This window comes from Hyla sarda, chromosome 1 (genome assembly GCF_029499605.1).
Source record: "Hyla sarda isolate aHylSar1 chromosome 1, aHylSar1.hap1, whole genome shotgun sequence".
NCBI classification, from domain to species: Eukaryota; Metazoa; Chordata; class Amphibia; order Anura; family Hylidae; genus Hyla; species Hyla sarda.
This window is the reverse complement of record NC_079189.1, coordinates 287799112-287823193: the sequence shown is the minus strand read 5'-3', so window position 1 is coordinate 287823193 and position 24082 is coordinate 287799112. Positions and strand designations below refer to the sequence as shown.

The window sequence follows — 24082 nt, the reverse complement described above, 5'->3', positions numbered from 1 at the left end:
ATAGGAGACTATCTATAGCAATCGTTTGATTGCTAATACTGTTCAGCGCTATGTATAGGAAACAGTACTGATCAGTATTATCGGTAATCTTCTGCTCTGGTCTGCTCGATCGTAGACCAGAGCAGAAGACCCCGGGAGACAGCCGGAGCTAGGTGTGGGGGGGGAACTTCGGCTGTCATGCTGGATGATCGGATCCCCGCGGTAGCGCTGCGGGCAATCCGATCATCCAAGCAAAGTGCCGCAATGCCGCGATCTGTATTGATCACAGCATCGGAGGGGTTAATGGCGGACATCAGCGCAAACGCGGATGTCGGCCATTACGGACGGGTCCCCGGCTGCTGATAGCAGCTGGAACCTGCTGTGTATGACGCGAGCACCCTTCCGATGCTCGCGGTCATACACAGGACGTAAATGTACGTCCTGGTGCAGGAAGTCCCGCCAAACCAGGACATACATTTACGTCCGTGGTCGTTAAGGGGTTAATCACTCAAATGCAAGCTTTCCAGTACTTATCAGCTACTGTTTGTCTGGTGAAGTCATGTAGTCAGTTACAGAGTTCTCGGGGATCTTGTCCTGTCATGGACAAAAGTGGCAGCAGAGAACACAATGTGAGACTAAAAAGACTATGTGGGAGATTTATCAAAACATGTGCAGAGGAAGAGTGGTGCAATTGCCTATAGCAACCAATCAGCTTTCTTTTTTAATTTTTAAAGTGAAAAATTAAAGAAGCAATCTGATTGATTGCTATGGGCAAGTTTTGACAAATCTTCCCATATATGACTTCTTCCGGGACACTTAGCAGCTAATAAGTACTGTAAGGAAAGCAAAAATGCTTTTAAAAACGCCTAATGAAAAATGTGACAAAAATAAAATAAATAATGCGGTCAAAAAAAAACAAAAAAAAAAAAAATATATATATATATATATATATATATATATATATATATATATATATATATATATATTTATATTAGGGCTGGGCGGTATACCGGTTCATACCGAATACCTAAATTTTTGTCCTGCACGATATAAATTTTTCCCCATACCGCAATACTGGATGGGCCCCTCACGAATGAATTATCAGCCCAGCGCTGTGCTGTCCCCACATCGGGGAACTAATCATATGTGACCCGCGAGCGCTGTTTTGCGCGCCCCCCCCCCCCCAATTAAGTATTAGCCCAGAGCTGCGCTGTCCCCATCGGGGTAAATACTCACATATCACCCGGCTTCTTACATGACAGTGCGCTCAACCTATCACCGGCCGAAGCGGAACATCGCTGCGGCCGCTGATAGGCTGACGGCTGTCCGACGTTCCATTCCCCAGGAAGCTGGTCCGGACGTGGAAGTTGGGTTAAAGTTTATTTTGTTTACCTTTTGCAGCCCCGACATAGGGATACAGTGTACAGTATAGAGTGTCAGCGCCGGCGGCCCACTACAAACAGGAGGACGAGGAGGGCAGCGCTTGCGGGTGACATGTGAGTATTTACCCCCATGGGGGCAGCACAGCGCTGGGCTAATTAATTTGGGGGGGGGGGGGGGAAATACAGTTTTATACCGTGTAACCACCATGAGTTACAAAAATACTGTAATACACATATTTGGTCATACCGCCCAGCCCTAACATATATATATATATATATATATATATATATATATATATATATATATATATAAAAGAAAACGTCCGGCACTCGGGAAGATGCAGGTAAAACTTGTCAATGGCTTTATTCACACGCTTAGGCAGGACACAATCTAGATTTAGATTGTGTCCTGCCTAAGCGTGTGAATAAAGCCATTGACAAGTTTTACCTGCATCTTCCCGAGTGCCGGACGTTTTCTTTTCTGTGTGATTTCTACTAAGCCGGGAGCGGTACCGGTGTCCGTAGCACGAGATAGTGCAGCAAACGCGAGAGTGGTGAGCAGCCTGACCTTATCTGCATATATATATATATATATATATATATATATATATATATATATATATATTTATTAGGGATCGACCGATTTTGGACGTTATCGATAATTACCTTGCTGATAATCAGATAATGCCCCCCCCCCCCTCGCACCGCCCCCAACGTTTTTGGACTCCTCATAGACACACACAGGCAACAGCTAAAGAGACAGCATTTTTTCACAAAAAATATACAAAATTTTTAATCAATGTATATTACAAATATACATATGGTATTATCTACATTATATAAAAAGTTTTTGTTGGTGACAGGTACACTTTATACAGAACCAGCTTGGTGGAGGTCCAATAATGTACTGCCGTCTACTGCACGGTATTGTTCATATCTTTCTGTCTTTGCACTACATCTGCTGAGGAAGTCCTGATACTGGACATATCTATACGACACTATTTCAAAAATGGATGCCAAAAGTGGGTCCTTTTGGCATCAGTCAGGCTGGTTTGTGTTAGTCCAACCTTTTTTCACAGTATAGGAATGTGTACTCCACTGCACTACTGTATACTAAAGGTGGCCATAAACCTTTCATAGTTATTGGCTGAAAGTTTGTTTAGCTGATAGTTGACTCTCCTGATCTCCACATTCACATAAAGGTTCAGCACCGATGAATATTCAAGAGCTCTCAATGAAGAGAAGGTCATCTGTTGTGGAACAGTCCAGAAGTCCTGCTGAAGTTGGCAGGTTTGACCAACTTTTCACTAAAGTGTAAGGTCGCTGAGCATGCTATGCCACTGAATGCAAAAAATAAGATGTGAACAGGGCTTTAGATTTCTCTACAACCGGTTACTACATGACAGTATGCATAAGATTCAGAGGAGCGTTTTACATGCCCATTTTTGTGTCTGTATTATGGATGCAGGTAACGGCCTGACTGCGTCTTATGTCAGTTTGGGTCATCAGATATGCAGTCAGTCTAGGATTTGGGTCTGTAAAATACATATGTAATAAACTCCCATGAAACACGGGTTAGGCTGGGTTCACACCACGTTTTTGCAATACAGTTCCTGTATCAGGTTTTTACTAACAAAAAGGATTCCTCAAAACCAGACTAAACTATCAAAATGAGAGTACAAATTTTAAAGGGGTATTCCGGCGCTAAGACATCTTATCCCCTATCCAAAGGATAGGGGATAAGATGCCTGATCGCAGGGGTCCCGCCGCTGACAGCTGTCATGCCCCCTACCATAGGCTTGCATTGATAATCACCAGTAATCGCCAGTAATCAGACCCGGAGCGAACATGCTCCGGGGACTGATTCTAACGGGGTGCAAGATCACGGGGGTCCCCTTTGGATAGGGGATAAGATGTGTTAGTGCCGGAGTACCCGATTTGAAAAAATGATGTCTGGTTGCATCCGTTTTTAAGAAAAAATAATAATAAATAAAAAAAAAAAAAAAGGTTTTACTTTTCATTCCATTATGAATAAAGTTTCACTTGTTTGATTGAAATTCCAAGTAAAAAAAACTGTACAAAGTAAAAAAAAAGTCTGGTGCAAACTGGATGGAACCGTATGCACCGTATACGGTTCCCATTGACTCCCATCTTAAAAAAACGCATACGGTTTCCATGCGGTTTTTCCGCCGGACCAAAAACCGTGGTAGGCTACGGTTTTGGGTGCGGGAAAAAATAATAATAATAAAACGGACAAAACTGTACAAGATGCAAAACGGACACAACCTGATGCATCTTTTCACAAAGTTTTCAACCGAGAGTCCATGCATATGGTTTTCACATTGAAAACACATACGGGAACTGTATTGCAAAAACATGGTGTGAACATGGGTTCACACCACGTGTTTGCAATACAGTTGCCGTATCAGGTTTTATATTTAAAAAAAAACGTATTCTCAAAACCTGACTAAACTGTATCAAAACGTGTGTACAAATTTTTACCCATATACAGTTTAAAGCCGTATAATGTCCGGTTGCATCCATTTTTTAAGAAAAAAAAAGCATACTTTTTTTTTTACTTTTCTTTCCATTTTGAATAAAGTTTCACTTGTTTGATTGAAATTCCAAGAAAAAAAAAACTGTGCAATGTCAAAAACCGTATGGTGAAAATCGGATGGAACCATATGGTTCCCATTGACTCCCATGTTTAAAAAAAAAAAGTTTACATTTCAATACGGTTTTTTACCTGGACCAAAAACCGTGGTAGGCTATGGTTTTGGGTGCGGGAAAAAAACTGACAAAACCGTACAAGATCCAAAACGGACACATCCTGATGCCAATGCTGGGCGGTATACTGGTTCATACCGAATACCGAAATTTTTGTCCTGCACAATATGAATTTTTCCCATACCGCAATACTGGTTGGGCCCCTCCCCCTCAGGAATGAATGAATTATCAGCCCAGCGCTGCGCTGTCCCCACATCCGGGAACTAATCACGTGACCACGGAACTCTGTCACGGAACTCTATACTGTACGCTGTATCACTGTGCCGGGCTTCAATAGATAAACAAAATAAACTTTACCTCACTTTCCCCCGTTTGAGAGCCGTCAGCTGCAATGTTCCGCCTCGGCCGGTGATATGTTGAGCGCTTGAGCCGGCTTCTTACATGACAGTGCGCTCAACCTATCACCGGCCGAGGCGGAACATCGCTGCGGCCGGTGATAGGCTGACTGCTCTGTGACGTACCCATCCCAGGAAGCAGGTGAGCCCGGTACCGGACCAGTGGGAGGCGAGTTAAAGTTTATTTTGTTTATCTTTATACACGTACAGTATAGATTTCCAGCGCTGGCGGCCTGCAACAAACAGGAGGAAGAGGGAGGCAGTGCTTGCAGGTGACATGTGATTAGTTCCCCGATGGACACAGGGCTGTTAACTGAGGGGGGGGGGGAGGAGAGAAGCAGAAAAGCGCTCGGGGTCACAGGAAATACCGTTATATACAGTGGAACCGCCATAAGTTACAAAAATACCGTAATACATATTTTTGCTCATACCGCCCAGCTCTACTTGATGCATCGTTTGGCATACGGTTTTCAATGGAGAGTCAATGCATACAATTTTCAATACGATTTTCTAATTGAAAACGTATACGGGAACTGTATTGCAAAAGCGTGGTGTGAACCCAGCCTTACTACGAAGGAAGCTCTGAATTAAAATGGACTAGAATACATGGAGCAACTAAGGTTTAGTAATGTCATTGCAAATAACTATAATAAGGCTGCCCTGGGACAGAAGGAAGGAATTTTCCCTGCTTTCCTCTAGAGGGTCCTTATATCATTTCTGGCACAGAATGTATGATTCTCACCAGGGCTTTGGAGTCGGAGTTGGATGAAATTTTGGGTACCTGAAGTCGGAGTCGGCAAACAATGCACCAACACCTACTAAATTTAGATTGGAATAAAAAAAAAAGCAAGTTTAAATGTCCCAATTCCCCAAAAAGTTATAGTTAATGACTTCTCTACCGTAAGAATAAAGACCAATGCATGCAGTGCCTCACATAACCGCAAAACGAACACGTTAAGTGACCGTGAAGAAGCATGCTTTTCATGTGCTTTACTATATGGCACACAACGCACAATTAGGAGCGGCAATACTCATACTTTCCATAGTGTTGTGTTCTGCTGTTACAGGGAACCCATGGGTAACCTAGCCTCTCATTGATAAGGGATTAAGGAAATATGTTTTTTTTGCAGGACTAGAGACCCTTGTATAAGTGAAGGGAATGGAGGGTCAATAGTTCAGGACTGAAGCTGTAAACCATTGGAAAAACTGCTGCCATTCAGCTAAGGCTATAAAAACTTGTAAACTCGATTGTTAGCTTAAAAGGGGTACTCTGGTGGAAACCTTTTTTTTTTTTTTTTAAATTAACTGGTGCCAGAAAGTTAAACAGATTTGTAAATTACTTCTATTAAAATAATCTTAATCCTTCCAGTACTTATTAGCTGCTGAATACTACAGAGGAAATTCTTTTCTTTTTGTAACAGAGCTCTCTGCTGACATCATAAGCACAGTGCTCTCTGCTGATATCTCTGTCCATTTTAGAAACTGTCCAGAGCAGCATATGTTTGCTATGGGGATTTTCTCCTACTCTGGACAGTTCTTAAAATGGACAGAGATGTCAGCAGAGAGCACTGTGCTCGTGATGTCAGCAGAGAGCTCTGTGTTCCAAAAAGAAAACCATTTCCTCTGTAGTATTCAGCAGCTGATCAGCACTGGAAGGATTAAGATTTTTTTTAATAGAAGTAATTTACAAATCTGTTTAACTTTCTGGCACCAGTTGATTTAAAAAAAATAAATAAATAAAGTTTTTCACCAGAGTACCCCTTTAAACATGACTATGGGATTCTACTAGGGAAATCATGTTTTATAATAAATGCCCCTTCCTGGATCCTCCCACTGCCCTATCTTCAGCAGCAGATCAGCACACAAAAAGGAGAAGGCAGCAGCTTCTGCCCAACTACCTCTCTCTGCTAGAAGAGCTTAGAAGAACTTGGTGGAACAGCTTCTTGCATTCAACTGTAAGTGTTTATAAATACATTTGCATATTAATACAGAGGAGTCGGAGTCGGAAGTACAAAAAACTGCGGAGTCGGAACATTTATCTACCGACTCCACAGCCCTGGTCCTCACACAGACCATTCATACTGCAGTGTCAATGAAGCTTCACACAGGTACTCCTTGTATTTGTGCAGACTACTTCACAGAATAACACCGTCACCTCTGACTGATATGTAGAACCGCACAAAGGCGTGATAAGGAAAAAATAAAAATAAAAAAAAAGTAGCAAGTAATAAATTAACAGTCAACCCTTATATAAGAAAAGAAAGGCTGTATTCAAGTGTACTGTTGTATAAGTGCATGCTAAATACTGACACACCAGTGACCAATGCATAAGGCAGTGTTTCCCAACCAGGGGGCCTCCAGATATTGCAAAACTACAACTCCCAGCATGCCCGGACAGCCAAAGGCTGTCCGGGCATGCTGGGAGTTGTAGTTTTGCAACACCTGGAGGCTCCCTGGTTGGGAAACACTGACATAAGGACTGCATCCTTCTTTCGTCTTTTCTATCCAAGCCAACATATAAAGTTGTTCATTGATACACAAAGATAAAAAATAATAGCACGTACAACGATAACCAAGTAAAACCTCTGAAACCAGCCGCTGTTGTTAAACACAGGTATCAGGGCATGCTGGGATTTATAGTCGACAACAGCTGGAGAGCCACAAGTTGGAGACTACTGGTCTATAGCAACCTCAATCTGAGTCCATAATGATGGTACATGATTAGACTATATAGGGTTTTTTTTTTCTTTTTTTGGCTTAAAATTGTCGCAAAAAAGTCGCATGTGCGACTTTTTGATTGTGCAGTGCCCTAAGCAAAAAAAATAATAATAAATTGCTTACCAAAGCAAAAAGTGAATTTTGACTTGCTGTGATCAGAGATTTAACAAGTGCGAAAGTCGTAAAAAAAAGTCGCGTCACATGAAAAAAACCTACAAAAATGACTCCAGCGCAGACAGGGAGCAGAAAAAGCCCCTACCAAAGCAAAAAAAAATTGCTTAAGTGAAAGAAATGTATCCACAGGCTGAAAGCAGTTGATAAATAAGTCAAATATAAGTAAAATATAACTAAAAAAGCAATACATAAACATTGATAAGTGTCCCCATACGCCTGCGACTCCCCAAATGTTGCAAAACTACAACTCCCAGCATGCCTGGCCAGCCTTTGACAACAGCAAGAGCCACAGGTTGGGGGCACATAGCCATGCAGCGATGGTACTACATGTGATAGCCCATTCATAGTGCCCAGGGTCTCCTCTCCATTGGGCATGATATCATAAAACAACATATGCCAACATTGCTTACTGTGCTTCCCTAGTCCAAATATTTAGATGTAAACAACAAACTATCAGAGGGTCCAGCAGTATGGGGGGCAGCTCCCCTGCCTGGCATCTATTTCACCTGAATGCCCAAGTAAAACACTTCTACATGGCAAAGTTTAGAGCAACAAATAGGAGCCACCTCCAGAAGCGGCAGATGGAGGCAGGAGTGCCAGGTGAGCACCTACCAGGTCTGGGCAGCACTGGCACTAGTGACAGCACAGTCTGGAGGGGCAGGTGCAGGTGGCGCCCTCCTCCAGGCAGGTCTGTGATGCAGCGACACTCTATGACAGGCCTATCACCCCTGCGGCCAACACCTCCCAATGCCCAGCCCCGGGCACCCTGCTGGCAGCTCCCTCCACCCAGTGCAGGTGGCCGCCCCCGCCTCTCTCTGTGCCCCGGAGGGGGGTGTCTGCTAGTAATGAGCTCTCCGATGGTCGTGCCTCTTCCTCCACATCTCTAGCATGCCCCCCAGTGCCCAGCACTCGCCTTACCCGTGCAGCGCGGGTGATGCTCAGATCCTTCATCACCTCCTCGAAGGCTGCCGTCTCTTCTGCCTGTTTCTGGTTGTGCAGTGCAATTTTCTCACTGAATTTCCGTGGATTGTTTGAGGTCGCCATCTTCCCTCCTCCTCCTCAGGATGCGCACTCCCGGCTCTGGACGTGACGTAGCAGCGAAAACGGAGGGGGCACCGGGGAGCACGACGTCACGGCGGGCGCGCTCCCGACTGCACCGCCGGAGGCATCACTCCTGCTGCTTAGTAACTGCCTCAACTTTCTATCCTCCGCGCCTGTATCTAGTAATGCCCGGTACGTGTGTTGTTGGGAAGCCCAGACGTGTTTATTAGAAGCTCTTTATTAAATCTATCAGGGACTAAAGAAAAATGAGAGGGGACATAGTGACTGTGCGACCAATGTGAGAAAAGATATATACACTATAATACTAAATATGACTCCCATAGGCATAATAATGAGACCTCCATAAACCCAACCAAAAAGAAAAAAGGGAAACAATTACACAAACACGCTTTATTAAAGCGAAACTGACAGCCGGTTCACCTGCATTAAACTCAATACACAGGGTTACAGTGTCGGTGAACCATATAACAACGAGGTATCACTTACCTAGATCCGGACATACCTGTTGTATTCGCCTCCATTGCTAATAGCTAATTTGTCAGGACCTGACATTGCGTTAGGCAACTGGGTGATGTGTGTAGTGTATTGACAAGGCGTAAAGGTCTGGAATAGAGTTCGTGATGCCCGGGTTGTCTTAAAGGAGTAGTCCAGTGCTGAAAAACGTATCCCCCATCCTAAGGATAGGGGATAAGTTTCAGATCGCGGGGGTCCGACCACTGGGGCCCCCCATGATCTCCTGTATGGGGCACCAGCTCGCTGGCCAGATAGCGGGTGTCGACCACCGCACGAAGCGGCGGCCGACACACCTCCTCAATACAGCGCTATGGTAGACCCGGAGATTGCTGAAGGCAGCTCTCCGGCTCTGCCATAGAGTTGTATTGAGGAGGCGTGTTAGCCGCCGCTTCGTGCGGTGGTCAACACGCCCCTTTCCCACGGGCTGCCGGGGCCCCGTCCAAGAGATCGAGAGTTTTTCAGCACTGGGCTACTCCTTTAACCTCTTCAGGACGCCGGGCGTATGCATACGCCCTGCATCCCGAGTCCTTAAGGACGTGGGGCGTATGCATATGCCCGTGGGAATTCTAGTCCCCGCCGCTAGCCGGTTGGGGACCGGACCGGAATGCCTGCTGAAATCATTCAGCAGGCATCCCGGCACATCGCCGAGGGGGGTCCTGAGAGAACCCCCCCCCCCCCCCCATTTCGGCGATCGCAGAAAATCGCATGTCAATTCAGACATGCGATTTTCTGCTATTCCGGGCTGATCGCCCGGAAAATAGGGATGATCAGAGCTGTCATTGACAGCCCCGATCATCCTGAGGGATAGGAGCGAGGTCACAGTGCTGCGATCTCCTCCTATCCCCTGCCATTAGTCTGAAATGAGTTCCGACCAATGGCAGCGCAGGACAGTGGGTTGCCATGGTAACCCCCGTTTTGCCCACCCCTGGATGTCGGGCAGAACGGGGGGAGAAGATGGAGGCCTTTACCTGAGGACCAGATGCGATGGGGCCCGGCGATCATCAGAGACATTAACGGAGATCATGGCGCAGGTAGGGAAACGACGGTGGGGGGTGGGGGAAAGGAACGGGGCAGTAAGCGATATTTACTGCTGCCCTTCCTAGTGGGTGCCAAACTGCAACTCCCAGCATGCCCAGACAGCAAAAGGCTGTCTGGGCATGCTGGGAGATGTAGTTTTGTAACTTCCGGAGGGTCACAGTTTGGAGACCACTGTTACAGTAGTGCCCAAACGGTAAACCTCTAGATGTTGCCAAACTACAACTCTCAGCATGCCTAGAGTGCCCAGGCATGCTGGGAGTTGTAGTTCTGTTACATCTGTCCCTTCAGATTTTGCAATTTTCATGAAATGTTTGACAATTGCTGCTCTACTTTGAAGCGCTCTAATTTTTTCAAAAAGTAAAAATACGTCCATTTTATGATGCCAACATACAGGGGCATTTACTAAGGGGTTTAGTCATTTTTTTCTGACTATTTTTGGCGCAAAATTGTTGCAATTGCGCCTACCCTATTTTTTGTGCGACTTAGAAAAAAAAAATTCCCGCTTAATTTATGCAAGTTTTCAGTTTTTACTTGCAGTGGTCAGGTATTTATTAACTGAGACAGTCGCGGTTGCGCAATAAACTGTCGCAACGGCCGTAAAAATTGACTAAATTTACTCCAGCTCCAACATGGAGCAGGCAAAGCTACTGCCGCCCGGGCTCCGACATACTTTCTCCCTGCTACCCTCACTGCGCTACAGGGACACTGCAGTGATTTACATCCCCTCCTCCCCCCACCCCTCTCACCTGCCAGCGCCACACAACTCCCATCTGTCTGCTGTTGCAAGACTACAAGTCCCAGCATGCCCTTACAGTGAGGACACGCTGGGAGTTGTAGTATTGCAGCAGCGGGAGCTGAGCGGCGCGGGCGGGAGACAAGGGGGGGGGATATCAGTGTCCCCATAAGTGAGTGTAGCGGGGAGGCCGTATGAGGAGCCCGGGCGGCTGCACTTTAATGTCAGCCCGGGCTCCTGCCCTGACAGCCAAAAGCTTTGGCTGTCAGGGCATGCTGGGTGTTGTAGTTTTGCAACAGCTGGAGGGCCACAGTTTGCAGACCACTGGTTTGTGGTATGTAAACTGTAGTCCTCCAGCTGTTGCAAAACTAAACAGCTGAAGGGGACCGGTGAAGATGTTCACTTACCCTTCCGAGGCTCCAGCAACGATCGGTGACGGAGATCGTCGGGCGGCACTGTCGCGCGGCAATGTCGTGTGGTGCTGGATCCTACGGAAGCCGGTAAGTTGCCCAAGCTTCCCAACCAGGGTGCCTCCAGATGTTGGCTGTCCAGGCATGCTGGGAGTTGTAGTTTTGCTGCAACATCTGGAGGCACCCTGGTTGGGAAACACTGGCCTAAAACAGTGTTTCCCAACCAGGGTGCCTCCAGATGTTGCAAAACTACAAGTCCCAGGTTGGAAAACACTGTGCCCGGCCTCCGCCCCACCTTACTGTAAGGGCATGCTGGGAGTTGTAGATCTGCAGCTGGGGGCAGGGGACAAGCTTGTCACTTGCCCACACATCTCCTGCACCACACAACTACAACTCCCAGCATGTCCTTACTGTAAGGGCATGCTGGCAGTTGTAGTTGTGCAGGGCGGGAGATGTGTGAGCAGGTGATAATAAATGTACTAACCCATTTTTTTTTTCTTCTCATTTCAGATCCGTGTATCCTGTGGACTCCTTCGGATTCGGTGGACTACTTCGATGACCAGCGTTTTTCTTTATTTGATTTTTAAAAAAGGGTTAACGAGGGCTTGTGGGGGAGTGTTTTTTGTAATAAATTTTTTTTAAATCCTGTTGTGTTTTTTCCTTACTTTACTAGACAGGCTTAGTAGTGGAAGCTGTCTTATAGACGGAGTCCATTACTAAGCTTGGCTTAGCGTTAGCCACATAAACAGCTAGTGCTAACCCCCTATTATTACCCCGGTACCCAATGCCACTGGGGTGCCGGGAGGAGCCGGTACCAACAGGCCTGGAGCGTCAAAAATGGCGCTCTTGGGCCTAGGCGGTGACAGGCTGGCGTTATTTAGGCTGGGGAGGGCCAGTAACAATGGTCCTCGCCCACCCTGGGAACGTCAGGCTGTTACTGTTTGGTTGGTATTTGGCTGAGAATGAAAATAGGGGGGACCCTATGCGTTTTTTTTTTTTTAAATAAATAATTAAATATAAAAAAAAAACACATTGGGTCCCCCCTATTTTTATTCTCAGCCAAATACCAACCAAACAGTAACAGCCTGACGTTACCAGGGTGGGCGAGGACCATTGTTACTGGCCCTCCCCATCCTAAATAACGCCAGACTGTTACCGCCTAGGCCCAGGAGCGCCATTTTTGACGCTCCGGGCCTGTTGGTACCGGCTCTTCCCGGCACCCCTGTGGTGTTGGGTACCGGGGTAGTAATTGGGGGTTAGCGCTAGCTGTTTTTGTGGCTAACGCTAAGCGCGGCTTAGTAATGGACTCCGTCTATAAGATAGCTTCCACTACTAAGCCTGTCTAGTAAAGTAAAAAAAAAAAACACAACAGGTTTAAAAAAATTTTTATTACAAAAAAACACTCCTCCACAAGCCCTCGTTAAACATTTTATTATCATCAAGCGAAGAAAAACGCTGGTCATCGAAGTAGTCCACCGAATCCGAAGGAGTCCACAGGATACACGGATCTGTAGAAGAAGTAACAACAAAAAAAAAAGTGTAAGTACATTTAGGGAGAAAAAAACTGTGTTAAAAAATGTAATAAACACACACACAATAAACGCCGTTTACCACTATTCTGAGCCATGACTAAAATTTAGTTATTGAATTATTTAGATGTGGTGAAAAAGCTAAAAAAAAAACCTCAAAAACAAAAGATCCAGAAGGAAACCTAGCAGCCAAACCTATTCAGACAGCAGGAAAAAGGAACAGACTATTTTTTCTACTACATAAAGTAAATTTCCCACTTTTGCCTATGTGTGCCAAATTTATTAATGCTGTGCAACAATTTAGTAAATTTGTCGCACATAGTCAAAAATGAACACACACTCTCGTAGTGTCACCACTCCTCGTCTCAGTGCGCGGAAACGTGTGGACTCCACGTACAAATGCAAACTGATAAGAAAAGGAAAGTCCAGCACTGCAGGTCCAAAGCAAGGAAGCCGTTTTATTGTATAAGAACACACGGACACCAAACGTGGATCACAAGTGACGCGTTTCGGCGAGCTCTCTCACCTTAGTCGTACAAAGAAAAATTAAGATCTTTCTGGCCTATATAGGGGAAAGCGGCTCCACCCCCCACCAGGTGAAAACACCTGAGTGGTGTGGGCGGAGCCACCTGCCTCCCACACAGACACAGACTAGATGTACAATACACATAGAAAAAAATTGCACCAGTATATTATATACAACAATAAATATAGTGAATATACAAAAATAAAGAGAAGTTCTTACAAGATGCATGATTTCAGCTGTGAAATGTACAAAAATAGTAAATACACAGTTTAATAGAAGATATATAAAGTTATATAAACCTATTGATCAAAAGCCCCCACCAGTGAGAATAATGTAAATAAATGCGGTAGGTGTTACACCACACATTACTAAATAAGTAACATAACCAATAATGTGCGTGTAAAGCAAAAAAATATATAACAAAAAAACGGGGGCATGAGGTTAAAACCTGTGAACGAGTCTCTAATCATACCTGCATGTATTAGCAAGCAATGCGAGAGTCATTCTGACAGCAAAGTTGGAGAAAGAAACCCGATGAAAAAACTCATGCACCAAATCAAAAACATAAAAATCTGAATGACAAGATTAAATTTATATAATATAGGGTGCAGAGTGATCATCGGAATCACAAAATGAAATCAACTTAAGGGTGATCACTGGATACATAAGACATAAACAAAAGGCAAAAACATATACCTAGAATAATTGAATGTAGCTAGTGCATGCAAATATATAACTGTTATTACTGCACTATTGTTAGACCCAGTGATAACCCTGTGGTTGAAGGAGGTCCGTATAATGGTAACTAATGTTGTTAAAAGGGGGACAAATGTGAACAGGAGGCAATACACACAATCTCACCACACCCTGTTTAGAACTAGTAGTATAACATGGTATCTTGCCTCCTGTTCGCTTCCTTCTATGATCTCCTCCTCGTATCGGGGCTGTAACCTTCTCAATGCCTTGAACATATAGACTCAGGAAAGAGCCTGCATGATATTCTGCACAGTGTCTGCTAACCATGGATACGTGGCGGGAATTAAAGTGTGGGATGTCTGACAGATGCCTCCGAATTCTCACTTTGAGGGCACCCGTCGTACACCCCACATATTGGATGTTGCATTCCCGCCACGTGATACAGTATACTACAAAAGTAGTGTTGCAATTGATGTATCTTTCCATTTGAAATATTTCTCCATTGCTGGTGGACTTAAATTCTTTACTGTTAAGCATGACACAACAACATGTGCACTTGTTATGGCCACACTTGTACGATCCTTTATGTTGCAACCAACAAGGTGTAGTACCACTCGTGTGTTGAAACATGCTTGGAGAAACCCTGCTTGCAATAGTTCTGGCTTTCCTAGGGACGACTCTAAAACCATTCGAAAAAATCCCAGAATATGCTGGGTCCCCCGAAATCATGGGGATGTATTTGTTGACAATCCTACGAATGGCAGTAAAGTCGTCACTAAATTGTGTGACAAAGGTTACAGGATTCTGATTTTGATGCTCAGCGTTAAGGCTAAGATTGGGGTGTCTCCCCCTCAGTAGCGCCGTTCGATCGCGATCATGGGCGATCCGAACGGCACGAATGATGGAGCCCTCTGTGTATCCTCTTTGTTTCAAACGTGCCCCTATGGCTTCTGATTCACGGGTAAAGTCCTCCTTTGTAGAGCAATTGCGTCTGGCGCGGATCATCTCCCCCACTGGAAGATTCCTAATAACGTGGGGGGGATGACACCAGTCAGCTCGCAAGATAGAATTGACAGAAGTGTCCTTCCTATAAGTGGACGTGAAAATTTTGCCCTCTTGTGCATCACCAGTGAGATGCAAATCTAGGAAGGACACCGTGTCCCTACACATGGTAACCGTGAACTTCAAATTGAAAGGGTTATTGTTTAGATAGTCAGAAAAGGGTTGTATGGTCACCACATCGGAACCCCATATAAATATGAGGTCGTCGATGTAGCGACCATACCACTGAATAGAGGTGCAGAATGGATTGATGGGGGCAAATAATGTCCCCCTCTCCCACCAACACATGTATATGTTGGCGAGAGAGGGGGGAAAACTTCGCCCCCATCGAAGCACCCGTGATCTGAAGATAAAATTGCTGATCAAATTGAAAAAGTTATGAGTTAACAAAAAATCAACTACCTGGATGATAAAATCACATAGATCATTGTTGCAGGCATCTCCTCCTTGAATGAGAGACTTTGCTCCTGGATTGATGATCTATTACAACCTTTAAATCATCACATCCCTGGGTACATTAAAGACTCGAGCCATGTTCTCCAGATGTGCGAACAAATGAAATGGCAATCAAATTTTGTCTGGATTACAGCCGATGTGACATCACTATACTCGGTAATACCGCACTATCTGGCGAAGATGGCTCTTGTTTGGTTCTTAAACACATATTCCCAATATCCAAGTGATCTATGTGATTTTATCATCCAGGTAGTTGATTTTTTGTTAACTCATAACTTTTTTTCAATTTGATCAGCAATTTTATCTTCAGATCACGGGTGCTTCGATGGGGGTGAAGTTCTCCCCCTCTCTCGCCAACATATACATGTGTTGGTGGGAGAGGGGGACATTATTTGCCCCCATCAATCCATTCTGCACCTCTATTCAGTGGTATGGTCGCTACATCGACGACCTCATATTTATATGGGGTTCCGATGTGGCGACCATACAACCCTTTTCTGACTATCTAAACAATAACCCTTTCAATTTGAAGTTCACGGTTACCATGTGTAGGGACACGGTGTCCTTCCTAGATTTGCATCTCACTGGTGATGCACAAGAGGGCAAAATTTTCACGTCCACTTATAGGAAGGACACTTCTGTCAATTCTATCTTGCGAGCTGACTCGTGTCATCCCCCCCCACGTTACTAGGAATCTTTCAGTGGGGGAGATGATCCGCGCCAGACGCAATTGCTCTAGAAAGGAGGACTTTACCCGTGAATCAGAAGCCATAGGGGCACGTTTGAAACAAAGAGGATACACAGAGGGCTCCATCAGTCGTGCCATTCGGATCACCCATGATCGCGATCGAACGGCGCTACTGAGGGGGAGACACCCCAATCTTAGCCTTAACGCTGGGCATCAAAATCAGAATCCTGTAACCTTTGTCACACAATTTAGTGACGACTTTACTGCCATTCGTAGGATTGTCAACAAATACATCCCCATGATTTCGGGGGACCCAGCATATTCTGGGATTTTTTTCGAATGGTTTTAGAGTCGTCCCTAGGAAAGCCAGAACTATTGCAAGCAGGGTTTCCCCAAGCATTTTTCAACACACGAGTGGTACTACACCTTGTTGGTTGCAACATAAAGGATCGTACAAGTGTGGCCATAACAAGTGCACATGTTGTTGTGTTATGCTTAACAGTAAAGAATTTAAGTCCACCAGCAATGGAGAAATATTTCAAATGGAAAGATACATCAATTGCAACACTACTTTTGTAGTATACTGTATCACGTGGCGGGAATGCACCATCCAATATGTGGGGTGTACGATGGGTGCCCTCAAAGTGAGAATTCGGAGGCATCTGTCAGACATCCCACACTTTAATTCCCGCCACGTATCCATGGTTAGCAGACACTGTGCAGAATATCATGCAGGCTCTTTCCTGAGTCTATATGTTCAAGGCATTGAGAAGGTTACAGCCCCGATACGAGGAGGAGATCATAGAAGGAAGCTTTTGGACCGAGAGGTCTATTGGATCCTCAAATTGAGCACTAGATTCCTGACAGGTATGAACAGGAGGCAAGATACCATGTGATACTACTAGTTCTAAACAGGGTGTGGTGAGATTGTGTGTATTGCCTCCTGTTCACACTTGTCCCGCTTTTAACAACATTAGTTACCATTATACGGACTTCCTTCAACCACAGGGTTATCACTGGGTCTAACAATAGTGCAGAAATAACAGTTATATATTTGCATTCAATTATTCTAGGTATATGTTTTTGCCTTTTGTTTATGTCTTATGTATCCAGTGATCACCCTTAAGTTGATTTCATTTTGTGATTCCGATGATCACTCTGCACCCTATATTATATAAATTTAATCTTGTCATTCAGATTTTTATGTTTTTGATTTGGTGCATGAGTTTTTTCATCGGGTTTCTTTCTCCAACTTTGCTGTCAGAACGACTCTCGCATTACTTGCTAATACATGCAGGCATGATTAGAGACTCGTTCACACACACAGGTTTTAACCTCATGCTTATACCCCCGTTTTTTTGTTAGATATTTTTTTGCTTTACACGCACATTATTGGTTATGTTACTTATTTAGTAATGTGTGGTGTAACACCTACCGCATTTATTTACATTATTCTCACTGGTGGGGGCTTTTGATCAATAGGTTTATATAACTTTATATATCTTCTATTAAACTGTGTATTTACTATTTTTGTACATTTCACAGCTGAAATCATGCATCTTGTAAGAACTTCTCTTTATTTTTGTATATTCACTATATTTATTGTTGTATATAATATACTGGTGCGAATTTTTTCTATGTGTATTGTACATCTAGTCTGTGTCTGTGTGGGAGGCAGGTGGCTCCGCCCACACCACTCAGGTGTTTTCACCTGGTGGGGGGTGGAGCCGCTTTCCCCTATATAGGCCAGAAGGATCTTAATTTTTCTTTGTACGACTAAGGCGAGAGAGCTCGCCGAAACGCGTCACTTGTGATCCACGTTTGGTGTCCGTGTGTTCTTATACAATAAAAAGGCTTCCTTGCTTTGGACCTGCAGTGCTGGACTTTCCTTTTCTAGTCAAAAATGAAGTAGAAAAAAACAGGGTAAAAACCAGACTACATAGTAAAAGATTAGTAAATGCCCCTCATAAAGTAGACATATTGTATTGGTGAATAAAAATAAAATTTATTTTGAATATCCATTTTCCTTACAAGCAGAGAGCTTAAAATTTAGAAAAATCCAAAATGTAAAAAAATTTCATGAAATTGTTCACCAAAAAAGGATGCAAGTAACGACGAAAATTTACCACCAAAATAAAGTAGAATATGTCACGAAAAAACAATCTCAGAATCAGAATATTCGGTAAAAGTGTTTTAGAGTTATTAATGCTTAAAGTGACGGTGGTCAGAATTGCAAAAAAAGGGCTCAGTCCTTAAGGTGAAAAAGGGCTCAGTCCTTAAGGGGTTAACTGCCACACTCCAAGGATAAGCAGCTTTGTGGGCCAAGCGCTGGGGCAATGAAGACCACAGATGCAGGGTTAAGGAAACTACTTTTACTGAAAAGGTCTTGCAGGCAGATGTTACAGTCCATGCAGAATGACAGCAAAGTTTGGTAGTGCAATAAATGGGGTACAGTTGCATAGCATGTCATTTTAAATCACTGGGCACTCTGGGACTTGTGGTTCAACTGTGACGACTTAAAGGGGTACTCCGGTGGAAAACTTCTTTTTTTTCATATCAACTGGCTCCAGAAAGTCAAAAAGATTTGTAAATGACTTCTATTAAAAATTCTTAGGGGTAGAGTTATCAAAACCTGTCCAGAGTAAAAGTTGCTGAGTTGCCCATAGCAACCAATCAGATTGCTTCTTTTATTTTTCAGAGGCCTTTTAAAAAATGAAAGAAGCAATCTGATTGGTTGCCATGGGCAACTCAGCAACTTTTCCTCTGGACATATTTGATAGATCCCCCCCTTAATCCTTCCATTACTTATCAGCTGCTATATACTACAGAGGAAGTTGTATAGTTCTTTTCTGTCTGACCACAGCGCTCTCTGCTGACACCTCTGTCTGTGTCAGGAACTGTCCAGAGTAGGAGCAAATCCAGGTGGTCATACAGCAAAGAACAGCTCAACTTATCTGGAGTATAAACTCACACTAACTGAATGAACTCACACTAACTGTATAGCCAGACTACGGGGATTAGGGCTGGACTCTGATTGACCACAGTGATCACATGACTCCTCTGGAACCTTTCTTTTAAAGGCACTTTATATAGAATAAACAGTATACAAAAGTATAAAACATAGAATAATGAAGTCAAAATTGAATGACAAGTTCCCTGGAGCTGTGGGCCGAAAAAGACACCTGAGGCAACATCTACCTGAGAGGATAGGCAGTGTAACATGTTCTGTACCGGGTTACCACAACATGCTGGGTATGCCTTCTTACACCTCCATTGTGTAAAGCCAGCTATTAGTAATGGAGGATGATATAATGGGTTTCCTGATCATCCATCGCAGCACACAATGGGTTAATGCTTTCCTCATTAACCTGAAAACAGAAGCACGCACAAGCAGTAATATAGACAAGTAGTTAGCACTGATTAAGGGCCAGCCCTCTTTTGCCCTATAAGTAATACCTAAAAACACTCCAGCACTCATATTTTTTCTCTCTTTTTGAAGTCAGAAGACGCTGAGACAAGTAAGCTTCTAAATCACGGGTTCCTGTGATCCCTGGGGCACATACACGGGTGGATGTAAACCGGGAGTTCCCCTGGTCCCTCAACCTTCCCGCTACCCCTTAAAAGTACCTGGAAAGACAAGGGAACTGCCATCTGGGACCTCTTCTCCAGTTAGGAGGTAAGTCCTGATATTCCGGGGGCCATGTGGCTGCGAGCCGGTTATTTATCATGTTCGTTATTGACAGTGCCGCGGGGCAGCGCATACGCAGGATGCACTGGTCGGTTTCGTGCATGCGCATGAACTGCTGATCCGTTCTGCGCATGCGCAAACTATGAATTTCCTGCGGGGGATTTAAATAGTGCCGAGAATAGTAGTCTGAACCACTCAGATCTGCTGAGAGGTTCAGATATTTGGCTCCTCCATTCCCCCCCCCCTACTATGTTTATATAATGCAGGTCTTTTATGATTGGCCTCCTGTATTTCTAGGATGTCTGAAAAAGTAGGAGGAAAGAGGAAGAAGAAATCCAGGCATGCTGCCTGCATTAAAGGAGTATCCCAGCGCAAAATAACTTATCTCCTATCCAAAGGATAAGGGATAAGTTATAGATGGCGGGTGGTCCGAGCGCTGGGGCCCCACGAGATCTCCTGGACGGGGCCGCGGCAGTTTGCAGGAAGTGAAGTTTCGTCCCCAGCAGAAAGCCGTGGCAGACACGTAAGACAAGTAAGCCTCTAAATCACGGGTTCCTATGATCCCTGGGGCACATACACGGGTGGATGTAAACCGGGAGTTCCCCTGGTCCCTCAACCTTCCCGCTACCCCTTAAAAGTATGGGGTAGATTCAGGAGATCTCGGGGGGCCCCAGCGCTCGGACCCCTTGTGATCTACAACTTATCCCCTATCCTTCGGATAGGGGATAAGTTAAATTGCACTACAGATGTCCTTTAAGTGCCTTCAGCCCTTACATGAGACCTTGGACAAGGATACCTGTGAGACCTCTCTGTCCTCTAGCCCTTCATCCCTTATGGCACCCGGGGCGTTTTTAGGTTGACTCAAAGGGGAACTCACCTCTACCTTCCAGGAAGTGGTAGCATCTATGAAGGGAAAGAATTAGAAGAATAAACCGTCCGTGGTGAGCGGGTCCTCACCAGAGTCATCAGATTCCTCTAGCGCTATCATATTGTCAGACTCTGAAGAGGAATTAGATGTGGAGGACTTGTATCTTTTCCAAAAAGAAAAAATACACAAGCTTAATTCAGCAGTTAAGTCTGTATTGGAGTCTGAAAGAGATGTTTCAGAAAAACCTGCAAAGGATCGGCTGTTTTATTTCCCTCAATGTCCGTCTCATCAGCTAATATCGCAGTGGAGGGAGAAGGATTGGAACAAGCCAGAAAAGTGCATGGTTCCGGGAGCTAAATTCAAGTCAGTTTATAGATTGAATCAGGCCTCTTGCTCTTCATGGGAAAACCCACCTAAAGTGGACCTAGAAGCCGCAAAATTGGCAAAAAAAAATCTGTATTTCCCTCAGAAGAGTCATGCAGGCTACCAGACCCTATGGAGAGAAAAGCAGATGGCATTTGTAAGAAGACCTATTTGGCTTCGTCCACAGCAGCCAAAGTAGTGGAGTTATAAATTCCGGTCACTAGAGCCTTACGTGTTTGGCTGTCCCATCTCACACAGGACCTTCAGGATCTTCATTATGTCTATTATGAAAACAGCGGCAGATTTTCTTTGTGACGCCCCCTGGACATCCTCAAGTTTGCCTCAAGATCTATGGCCCTTGCTAATTTAACTAGAAGGGTCTTGTGGATTAAGCAATGGGACGGAGATATCCCAGCGAAATATAGTTTTGTGCCTTGCCCTTCCACCCTACCTCTCTTTTTGGGACACAGCTGAAGGACATACTAAAGTCCTTAAGCGTAGAGAAGGGAGAGGTTTTTCCCAGTAAGAAGCAGGCAAGCTTCAAGCCTTACAGAAGAAATTATATAAGATCTCGTAGGAGACAATATTCCTTTCGCCACCCTAATAAAAGACGGCAGAATAGAGGAAGACAGGACCAGAGCGGAACATCAAAGAAAAGGACCTTTACTCCCAAAAGTACCGAGCAATGACGCCAGGCCTCCGGTGGGTGCCAGGCTCCGGGATTTCGCAGAAATCTGGTCTCAGACATCCTCAGATGCCTTGGTCGCGTCCACCATGAAAAAGGGGTACTCCCTGGAATTCAAGGAAAAGCCTCCAGACAGATTATTAATAAGCAGATCCTCCATTCCGATAATTTTGCAGCTAGTGGAACAGTTCGTCCCGAAAAAAGCCCTCTAAGAGGTTCCATCTATAGAGTAGGGCGAAAGGCACTATTCCCCTGTGTTTGCGGTTCCAAAGGCAGGAGGGGATTGGAGGTTAATTATAAACCTGTCTTACCTGAACAACTTCTTTGTCAAGAAAATGTTCCGGATGGAATCAATCACCTCGGGCGTTCTCAATATTCAGAAAGAGGATAATTTTTCCTCAATAGATCTCCAAGATGCATACTTGCATGTTCCAATCTTGAAAAGGCATTGGAAATTTCTGAGGTGGCAGTACGGGACAACAAGGGGATTTGTCTTCGGTAGTTCACATGCCTGCCATTTGGAATAACCTCAGCCCTGAGAGTTTTTACGAAGATTGTGGTAGTATTGTCCGCAAGCCTCAGGCTCAGGGGCATACATGTGACGCCATATCTGGACGATTGGCTGCTGGGAGCACCGTCGTAACAGATTCTGAATTGTCATCTTCAGACAACTATTCAAGTCCTTCAGTCCCACGGCTTCCTAATAAATTGGAAAAAGTCACAACTCACACCAGCCACCACCACCACTTACTTGGGGTTTGCAATAGATTCGTTAGAAATGAAGCATTGTATCTCAGGGGAAAGGATCAGTAACATATGCCATTCAGTGAGACATTTTGTTTCTCTCAGAGCTTGCTCCATCAGGTACACCATGAGAATCCTGGGCCTTCTCACGTCCACCCTGGAAGTAGTTCCCTGGGACAAATCCCACATCAGAACACTTCAGTACTACATCCTGTACTCCTGGAACAAGGATCAAGACAGTCTGGACTGCCTCATCAATATTCCCAGCTCACTCAAAGCAGATCTAGGTTTGTGTGAACCAGAGAGATTCTCTATCGGCAAATCTCTCAAATACACCCATCCTGTGGTCCTGACCATGGATGCTTCATCCATAGGATGGGAGGCTCATGTCTTGGATACCTGGGTACAGAAGACCTGGAGCAGGGAAGATTCAAGACTATCATCCAACATGAGAGAGCTGAAAGCCATCAAGTTGGCGCTCTTGCACTTTCAACCCTTACTTGTCCATCAGGCAGTGCAAATCCAGACTGAGAACCTTCCTGCAGCGTTTCATATAAACAAGCAGGGGGGGGACCAGGAGCAAACTGCTACAGAGGGAATGTGCTGAAATAATGAGATGAAGAGTTTTCACAGCCTGCGGCGGTGTGGGAGAAAAGAAGACACTTTTCTGTCGCTTGCTGGATGTAGGTCCACAATGAAGAGTTCAGACTTCGGAGTGGTGAAGATAAAGTAGCGTTGTATTTGAATCACTTGCCGTGACAACGCGTTTCAAGAGGTCTGCTCTTCTCTTCATCAGGTCATGGGGGGACACAACATGGCTTCTTTTCATAATGCAGACTGGTGGAAAAAGCCAGCAAACAGACTTGCAGGGCTCGGGGGCAGGGCCGGGTGACATCATCGGTAACCCATGTGGAGTCCCGTGCAATGTAAACAAACTATACACATATGTCTACGTAATACATATGTGAATAAAACCAACAAGAGCCACAGGGGTTACAGGCAGAGTAGACATATGATAACATTGCAGTTTATCTGGTGTTATTACTGTAGTTGTATGTATTTGTGTTACCGGAGCGCAGCGCAAGTGGTACTGAGCTGCTGATTCCGGCTGCTCAGAACTGCGGTGGTGAGCCCCAGGGATGTCTGTGGAGTGCATCTTCTGTCTGGGCAGTGTCAATTGCAGAGAGTTTATAGTTTCGGTTTGAGGCTCGGGCACAAGGTTCTGTTATAATCCGTCAGTAAGGGGAGTAACATTTATGATGTCCGGACTCTACAGGGGAGCGCAACTGCCGGGGGAAGATTAAGGTGGTCCCGCTTATAACGGGAGGGGGGCATACACGTAGGTATGTGTGGGGTATTGAGCAACCCCGATCAGAAGTGAAAACCCCGATAAAGGAGGCTTGGCTACAGCGCTAGGGGAGACGGATAGAGGGGGGTGTTGTTCTATACCCCTATTATATATATCATTCTGTGTGCAACATAATGTGGTTTGTATAGTATATAGTAGGGATCGACCGATATCGTTTTTTTTAGGGCCGATAACGATAATCGGTGGAGGTTAGGGCCGATAGCCGATAACTTATACCGATTCCCCCCGCGACACCGCTGCAGAACATTGATTTAAAGCGGCGCTTTAAATCAATGCA

The 24082-nt window shown here is 44.8% G+C and overlaps 1 protein-coding gene and 1 long non-coding RNA gene across 6 annotated transcripts in view; one reads left to right on the top strand and one right to left on the bottom strand.

Moving 5' to 3' along the window:
- CRTC1 (CREB regulated transcription coactivator 1) overlaps positions 1-8572 on the bottom strand; it is a 205479-nt gene extending 196907 nt beyond the window's left edge. For 3 of the 5 annotated variants that reach the window (XM_056574751.1, XM_056574761.1, XM_056574790.1), the window contains exon 1: positions 8294-8569. In XM_056574751.1, coding sequence (XP_056430726.1) covers positions 8294-8419 — 126 coding nt within the window. In that variant the 5' untranslated portion in view covers positions 8420-8569. Of the gene's footprint in view, positions 1-8293 lie in introns of all 5 variants that reach the window. The other 2 variants (XM_056574770.1, XM_056574780.1) reach the window with 2 other exon arrangements.
- Positions 8490-24082, top strand: part of LOC130369477 (uncharacterized) — a 61289-nt gene continuing 45696 nt past the window's right edge. Inside the window, exons 1-2 of the long non-coding RNA XR_008892775.1 lie at positions 8490-8608; positions 19588-19764. This is a non-coding gene — a long non-coding RNA (uncharacterized LOC130369477). The remainder of the gene's footprint in view (positions 8609-19587; positions 19765-24082) is intronic.